Here is a 9,187-nt window from a genome sequence, read left to right on the forward strand (position 1 = left end):
TTTGAAATAAGGCCTTTTAAGTGTGTCTTGCTCTTACTTCAGCTGGATGTAAAATATCCCATGACATTATCTTCATCAACAAATAAAGATCTAACTTATCAGTGCTATTATAGTAAATGCCATTATAAACATTTTGCCAAACTTCATGCACAAGTTGATAAATGCTTTTATTTGGAGATACGCACAGAAATGCTGTTCCAACCCTTTCAATCACTCTGCCATCAACCCCTGCTTTAACCCTAGACTAATCACAGGAAATGTTACAATGATCAATTAACCTACAAAGCAGTACATCTTTGGAGAGGAAACCAGAGCACCCAGGGGAAACCCTCGCATTCCACAGGGAGGGCGTACAAACTCCTTACAGGCAGTTCCGGATTTGAACTCCAAACTCTGATGCCTCAAGCTGTAATAGTGTCACACTAATCGCTATGCTACGCACCATTTTTTGCCAAATTTCATGTAAAAGTTATTTGACTTTGATATCAAGATATGAATGTGGGATGCTATGGATGATTTGCTTTGCCAAAATACCTTTGAGGAGAAAATTCAATGACCTTTATGTTATTGGTTTGTGTAGGGAGAAGATTCCATCCATTAAGGCTCCTATCTTCAGAGGTGCTGTTTTTTCACATATTGAGTCCTATTTCTTTCTTTGGCTAGATGTAAAACTATCCAACACTTCCTGAAGAAAACAAGGAGAGCTATCCTCTATATTGACAAAGTGAGGACTCAACAAAAATTTCTGAAAAATATTAATTATCTGTTAATTATCACATTATATTTTTGGCAGTGTGGATGTATGGTCTACATTTCCTACATTACCATAACTATTGTATTTCCTAAGCTTTTTCTTGTCTGTAAAGTGCTTTAGAATGTCTTAAGGAGGGTCTGTGGATAGGAAGATAGAGGCCTGTTGTAAGGTCTGTGTGTGTGTAATAATATGACAGCCATCAAGAGCCAATAGCACATTTTTTTTGAATGTGCTATTTAATATTAACATTGATCTTTTACTTTTTCCTTCACTTACCTTTAAATAATGGATCAGGATTTTGTAATAGAAACACAGTGAAATTATCAGTCCTGTATTTCCTGTATTATTACTCATTTACAACATGGGTAACACCTACGTGGTTGTGGTTTTCAACCACCATGGTTACATGCCTCACATTTGGCCAAAAAGTGAGGAAATAAAATCCGAAATTGCAATATTTAAATCTAAATTTATGTGACCAAACATACAACATTGATTTTAAAATGCCTTTAGATCAGATTATTAAGATAAACTCCTCCCTAAGAGGAGTTTACATAATGCATGATTAACCTGACAAAATGTCACTCCATTTTTGAACCAGACATACATTATAATTTCTTTAGCCCTGAACAGTAAGTGTTGACAAAAGGTTACAGTCCCTGCATATTGTCACGGTGCTGGCTGAATCAGTATTCTCAAGATTAAATCAAGCCCCAAAGTGGAATCTACACAAGATAGTCATTTGTTCATTATATATGTTCAAACCGCTTAATGATACAGTTCCAGGTTTTGTTTCAATGCCCACACTTCCCATCCAGGCATTGTTTGTATTCTCAACTTTCCTATAGCATATCAAACATTTCCTTATGTCCTTCACCATCCATATCCACTTGCGTCCGTTGGTCAGGAATTCTCTGCAGCCCTCCCTTTAAGAAGAAAATAAACAGAGCTTGCAGGTCACATACAATTACACTTTCTAACTCCAAGCCATCCGGACTTTGGTCTCTTATTTATTCCCATTGCTTTCTTCAACCTGAGTCAGCACCTTTGTTGTGGTCCTCAACTCTATTCCAAGCATTTGGACATTTTTGCTTCATTAATGGCTTAAATCTTCATTGACATGTCTGAAAAATCCATGGTAAACAATTCCTCTCAAACTGTAACACTAAGATTTTTAAAAATCTGACTGAATCAGTAGCATATCATGAGATCCTGAAATATTACATAAAGACTCCTGCCTAGAAACATCATACTAAATCTATGAAATGATGATCATTGAAATATTTTGTTTCATAACACTCCCTTCAAGTTTTATTATAATTTTATGAAATGACATTACATTCAATTACACTCATATGATACATTCGCCTCATCCCTCTCCATATGCTCTCTGAAGCTCAAAATTAATTAGTTTTCACTGTTTTCCAGTTCTGAAAGTCTTCGATTCAAAATGTTAATTTTGATTCACTTTGATGTTACCTGACTCAAGTATCTTGAATTTTCAGTGAATAAAATGGGCTGGTTTTAAATTGCAAAGACGAACTAACAAGATACGCATTTCACAGAGATATCCCTACAGTTGACAGGCCAAGTTGTCAAATTTTCCTCCTTGAGCTGATGAATGCAGTTAAGAGCTAAGTTTGCACTATAATCATCGTTAACTCTTTTTTTTAAACGAAGGTACATATAATGTGACAATCGAATTCTGGGGAACAATGTAGGGTTTGATTCTGGAGAGTGGAACAACTTCCCTTAATCCTCCTTACATCCCCAATTAACTTCCACAAGAAAAAGCACTGATCATTAAAACTAATGTCAAACCCTTCATCAAAAGACAATTACACTCCAGAACTAAATCAGTAAAGATGCAGTTTGCAGACAATGCCAACTAGTGGCGTGGTGTCGCGGCAACAACTTGGCACTCAACATCAGTAAGACAAAAGAGCTGATTGTGGACTTTGGGAAAGGTAAGACAAAGTAACACATACCAGTCCTCATAGAGGGATCAGAAGTGGAGGGAGTGAGCAGTTTCAAGTTCCTGGGTGCCAAGATCTCTGAGGATCTAACCAGGTCCCAGCATATCCATGCAGTTATATAGAATGCAAGACAGCAGCTATACTTCATTAGGAGCTTGAAGAGATTTGGTATGTCAACAAATACACTCAAAAACTTCTATAAATGTACTGCGGAGAGCATTCTGACATGGTGCATCACTGTCTGGTATGGGGGGGCTACTGCACAGGACTGAAAGAAGCTGCAGAGGATTTGGGGGTGCAGTGGTAGCTGGAGCGCTCTAGAACACGTTCCGCACCTCTTTAAGAAAAAAGCCAAAATAAACAAGCTAATTAATTAGGTGCCACCCAGGGTGATTGGAGTATCTCAGAAACTGCTTATCTTCTGGGATTTCCACACACAGACTCTGGAGATAACAAAGAATGGTGCTGAAAACAAAAAAAAACAAGATGTTTTCACTCATGGAACAGCCACTCACTGGATTTTCTTTTGTTTTTGGCACTGTTCTTTGTAAACTCCAGAATCTGTTGTGTGTAAAAATCCCAGGAGATCGGCAGTTTCTGAGATACTCAAATCACCCTGGATGGCACCTAATTAATTAGCTTGTTTATTTCATCTTTTTTCTTAAAGATGTGCCGAACGCATTCCAGAGCACTCCAGCTACCACTGCACCCCTGAGAGGATTGTAAGTGTAGTCGGCTCCATCTTGGGTACCAGCCTACAAAGTACCCAGGACATCTTCAAGGAGCGGTGTCTCAGAAAGGCAGCATCCATTAATAAGGACCTCCAGCACCCAGAGCATGCCCTTGTCTCACTGTTACCATCAAGTAGGAGGTACAGAAGCCTGAAGGCATACACTCAGTGATTCAGGAACAGCTTCTTCCCCTCTGCCATCCCAATTCCTAAATGGATATTGAACCCTTGGACACTACCTCAGTTTATTTTTTAAATATATAGTACTTTGGTTTTTTGTACAATTTTAAATGTAGTGTATCAATATACATATACTGTAATTGAGTTATTTTATTTTGTTTTTTCTTCTATATTATGTATTACATTGTACTGCTGCTGCTAAGTTAACAAATTTCACGTCACATGCCAGTGATAATAAACCTGATTCTGAATTTGTTCACACTGAGAGGTTGATCATCTGAATCATCATTAATGTACACAAGAGGGTGAACATTACACTCAATATCCTGCAAACAAAGGTCCTTTGCTGAACTGCCAAGGTACACCATAGAGCCTTCCAAAAACTAAGTCTGGAAAATGTGAACTATTTCCCATATCTAACAAAAGTAGACATCAACGATGAAATTCACTACAATGCACGGTCAACCTGGGTTATTTGAGGAAAAAGTGAATTTAAGTTTCATACCCTACACTTGACACAAAGCTCTATACTCTGCTGAGACCTGGACACATACCGCTAGAAGCTCAAGTCTCTAGAAAAATATTACAGTAGGTCTTGGCAAAATCACCCAAATTTCACACAAAATCACTTACTAGAACAAGCATCCTTTCCCAGTCTAATATACCTACAATGACTAGTAATATTCAGTTGGCTAAACTGATCAGGTCATGTTGCTCATAGGTTCAATGTCAGATTTCCAAAACCACACACTAGTCTGAGGTCTCATGGCAAGATTTTACTAGTGACAGATTCAGTTGTGTGCTCAAGACTTCCTTGAGGATATGCAACCAACTCATGGACTCCTGGGAAGTTGATGAATGACAGTGCAAAATTAAGTAGCATTTGTGGTGGTATTAAAGCATCTTTCATCCAAACAATGGGAGTATACAGAGGCCCATCAGAAGCAGCCAGAGGGCCACCAGGCTGGCTGCCTATCCACTCACCAGATTAAACTGCACCTGTGAAACCATCTACAATTCCCACATCGACCACTTCAGAGCCAACAAAAACACAAGGGGAAGTTAGGATTGTTAACATCAAGGGACGATGCAAGCAGAAAAGGCAACAGAACCAAGCAACATTAAGTCCACCGGTTGTAATCACTGCAAGCTTTCCAGATTGGAACTTAATTAGAAATGTCAAAACAGCTTCCCACACAAGGTCTTCTGTGAGAGTGAGATGGATTGTCCAATTTCTGAAGAGATTTTTGATTCAACAACATTTCTCCAACACAAAGTTCTGTGACATTTTCAGTCTCAAAAGTATCTATTAGCTAGCTATCAACAGTACAGGTTTTACTATTAAAATGTAATAAAGGAAGGAGTTAAACAGAATTCTTTGTAATGTTTCATTACGAAAGGAAGCTCTGACAGAACATTTATATAGTTAGTAACTGCTGAAGCACAGTAAGGAGAATTTGTGTAAGCAACATGTTACTGTTATTATTTTTACAGGTTAATTTTGGCTTCCCAGGCCATGCAACATCTATGAAGGCTATCCTTAAGGGTGAACTCTCAGTTAATAGAAAAGTATGGAATGGACCACATGACTACATTTTTAATAGCAGTGATTGTGAAGAAACTCATATTTGTTGTTGGAAAATTGCAATATTTCTTCTGCAGGGTGCCAGAATGCCTCAAGCATCCTATTAAATTGCATTAACACTAGAAATAGATCCAGTAATACATTAATGTACTTACCATATCCAAGCTTATGTTTAACTGCACATCCTTATTATTATCACTCCAACCACTAGAAAGAGTGCATTGCTACTTACAGGTTATGGCTATAATAATGCACATTTATTTTTAAAAATTGTCTTTATAAACTACCTTTCATTAATTCAGCTCACCCAAAACCAATTTACAGCAAACTAAGTATTGTGGTGATAATTGCACTGCGCGATACCCACTTTTCCTCAACACTGAGATATTACCCAAATAGTCTAATTTCCTGTTGATTAAGCTTCTTCAGAATAGTATGCATTAAACAAAAATTGGTGAGAAGGAGGCCTCAGCCCCAAGTTCAGCATTGTAGCACTCTCCAAATACTAAAAGTATCAGCTTGGATTTTGTGTTCAAGTTGATGGAGCACCACATGAACACACCACTTCCTAAAACAGGCAATGGTGCTACCAATTGATTTACAACTTGCACCTTCATACAAAATGCTCCTTTATTTTTTCTAAAATCAAATAAATATAGAATATTAAATCCAATACTGTCCCTTTGTACTTTATTTTAGCTGTCTATCACAGTGAAATCACAATTCAGTATGAGAATATTTACTGTGAAGACCTCTAACATTGTTTCCCTTTCTATAAATTTTTTTGTTATTCTGTGTAATTATCTCAGATTTTAATTTCCATTTGACTATTTAATATTAAAAATGTTATACAGAAAACCCCTCCAAACTATCCTTAAGATTGGAGGACAATCTACTAGCAAGTATGGCAATGATGGGCTAAGTGGCCCCTTCTGCTTCTGAAGAATGGTACCTGAATATGTTCAAATCTATTTTTCAATCCTTACTGAATTCAAGCCAGAGTTTAGGCTACACGTGTGCATTTGTGCATGCATGTTTATATGTCAAGAGCTCCAATGCACATCAAATGACAGAACATTAATATAAACTTCCATTACAAACATTCATAAAATGAAAATACAGATATTCAAAAAAGTTGTGCATTAAGTATTGACAACAGAGAAATAGAACTGAGATTGTCTACAAAGATTTATTTGGAAGGGTACTTTTAAAAGATAAGTTTGATAAACTGCAGTGACTACTGTCCTTGAAAGCAGTGAATATGACTGACTCTGTACAGAAGTTTCTATCAGCTGCATATGCACTATGCACTGAATATTTATACCTATTCAGCAGGAACCTGAAGCCTCTGTGAACCAATGTTAAATGAAGATGTCTTGCCAATAGAACAACAAGGACTGCACTTATACTGTTTTTCATAATTTATTAGCATATCTATTCTATTGACTGTATCGAAGTTGTACATCTGCTTTACCAAAGATATGATAATCATCAGATTTAGAATGCTCCTTCAGCTGTTCACCAACCTGGTGTTCAACCTTACAAATACAACTTATGCTATGGAAAGCAGGCTATAAAGGCATGTAACAAAATAACTTATATTTAAATAAAGGTACAAATTAAACTGTCAAGACTTTGGCATTTGTTCTAATCACAAAATAGCTTTATTTTTATACATCACATAACGCATATCATAAGAAACATTAATTTATGGAAAATCTGCATAAATGTCTTAACAGAAACTTATGCAGTGTTATCCAAATTTTGACAACAATAATTTCACTATGAAATTTGAATTCATTTATGTTATTTAAAGGCTACGCGTTATTTGGCAAACACTTAGTTTAAGATACAAACCGCATTTTGTAGAACTTAGTACGCCCCGCTGTCAAAAAAATGGCATTTTAAAGTCACTATTTGGCATTGTCGTGTTGTAATTAGAAACACTGTCTCGCCATATCGGATCAACCTCCCCTTAAAATATTCTTGGAAAGAAGCACATAACGCAATGAAGGTTCAATGGCCTCCACCTGAAATTTCCAAAATCGGTTAATTTTACATGCCGCTACCGTTCGCCGCCGTATCAATTTCTCTGCCACTGACTACTGGAAATACTTCATTTCCCCCCCAATAGTTTTAGGTCAAACGAAATTACATAAGCTGCTGAAGGCACCGGGACCTGTGCCAACACCCCGTGTGCACCGCATCCAAACACACGCACACACAACGAAACTTTGTGCTTGGTTAAAAACTAAACGCACTAGTTTAATAAACAGCGTCGTGTCTTTAAAATTAAAAATAAAACAACAAACACTTCAGAAAAGTTCATCCATCCAAATGTATCGGAGAGCTTGGTAAACTAGGTAAGGCAGGGATGGCACATGGAGTTTGAAAGCTGGAGGAGTAGAGGGTCTGTTCTAAGAATGGTGGGTCGGGTTTAGGTCTAATCACTTGAGGGTTTGGTGGGCAGAGGTTTGTGGTGGCAGATCACTCACGGTAGAAAACATATTCGGTGTAGCTGGTCCATATCTTGTCGTCGGTCTGCTCGTGAGCGAAGGCGCAGGTGCCCGTCGAGTTGCACGACACCATGTGGAAGCCAGCTTCGGCCAATTTATCAAACGCCTGCTCTAGGAAAGTAAACTTGAGGTAGTAGCGAGATGTGTAGCGCTCAGGAGGACGGTCCGGGTCCCTGCTCTCGTTCAGCGTCTCCCCGAACACCTCCTTTGCCAGCGCCGTCTTGCCACATACCATGATTCTGGCCACCCTCCTGAACTTGGCATCCGTTTGGCTGTCCCTGCCCAGCGTGTACGAGCCCCGGTAGCCGATGGTGATGAAGCCCATCCTCCTGTCGCTGCTGCCAGCGCCGGCGGTCGCCGTGGCCGCAGCCAGGCTGCGCACAGCGTCCGTGTTGGGGGAAGCGTCCTCGGGGTCGCTGGGGCAGGCGTCATCGTTGATGGAGTTCTGTTTGCTGAGTTTGGGGGTCAGCGCCTTGACCAGTTCGGGCAGCGCGAAGTACTCGGCCTCCCGCTGCAGCCGGCTCCTCTCCGGGAAGTGGTCGGGCAGCACTAGCTGTTGGTCCCGCATGTAATCCAGAATGTAGCGGAAGAGAAACCCGTCGCGGTCGATGAAAAAGCGTCCTTTGCCGTCCCTGGCCAGTCCCAGGCCATTTTTGCGGCCGAACATCTGCGACAGCAGGGAGTCAGGCACGCTGAGCAGGGTGGAGTAGCGGGTGATGTACACCTGCCCGCCTACGTTCAGCTCCACGATCTCGGGGAAAGGAGCCTCTTCGCTGGCCATGGTGGAACTGGCGTTATCCGGCAGAGCCATCCTTGCACTTGGCCCCCGCTGTGCTGCAGGTACTGGCCGGACCTGCGGAGCTGATTGCGGGGAACGGGAGGGACGTACTCTCCGGTCCCGCGCTCACTCTCCTCACTCTTCCTCCAAGTCAATTTTAAAGTGGGCGACGCAAGTCCGCCCTCACCGTCAGGCAGTGGGAGGGGCTGCTCAGCCCTGCATGGATCAGCGCTTCCAACAGACACAGGAGACTGCAGACGCTCGACTCTGTAGCAACAAACGTAAACTGCTGGAGGAACTCAGGGGTCAGGCGGCATCAATGGACAGTCCCGACCCGAACAATTAACCCCTCCCCCACTGATGTCGCCTGACCCGTTGAGATTATACAACAGTTTGTTCTATATTTCCATTCTTGGGAACCTCCTCTTCGTTTTCTGCACCGGCATCCACTGAGTCGATGAATAGTCCCTGTTAACTTTTACTTTTCACGTATGATTGACTTTAATGTATCTCATCATTAGACGCTGTTCCATTTATTTCAGTTTTCAATAAATCTCACTTTATGACCCGTGCTCTGTCAAACGTGAATCCACCGCGGCGTGAAGTCTTCGTTCAAATATGAAATAAACCAGAGTGCCTGTAATCACAAACCGGTATAAAATATTAAA

At 40.3% G+C, this 9,187-nt stretch overlaps 1 protein-coding gene across 1 annotated transcript; it reads right to left on the reverse strand.

The window, feature by feature from the left end:
• Positions 1-6,698: 6,698 nt before the first annotated feature.
• Positions 6,699-8,777, reverse strand: kctd12b (potassium channel tetramerisation domain containing 12b). The gene has a single exon (XM_072271271.1). The coding sequence runs from the start codon at positions 8,550-8,552 to the stop codon at positions 7,713-7,715; it is 840 nt and encodes a 279-aa protein (XP_072127372.1). The 5' UTR covers positions 8,553-8,777; the 3' UTR covers positions 6,699-7,712.
• Positions 8,778-9,187: the final 410 nt, after the last annotated feature.

Source organism: Mobula birostris, chromosome 10 (assembly GCF_030028105.1).
Source record: "Mobula birostris isolate sMobBir1 chromosome 10, sMobBir1.hap1, whole genome shotgun sequence".
In the NCBI taxonomy this organism is placed as follows: Eukaryota; Metazoa; Chordata; class Chondrichthyes; order Myliobatiformes; family Myliobatidae; genus Mobula; species Mobula birostris.

Bases quoted from the DNA above. Each gene is read 5' to 3' on its own strand.
- kctd12b (XM_072271271.1), bottom strand. From the start codon at position 8,552: ATGGCTCTGCCGGATAACGCCAGTTCCACCATGGCCAGCGAAGAGGCT.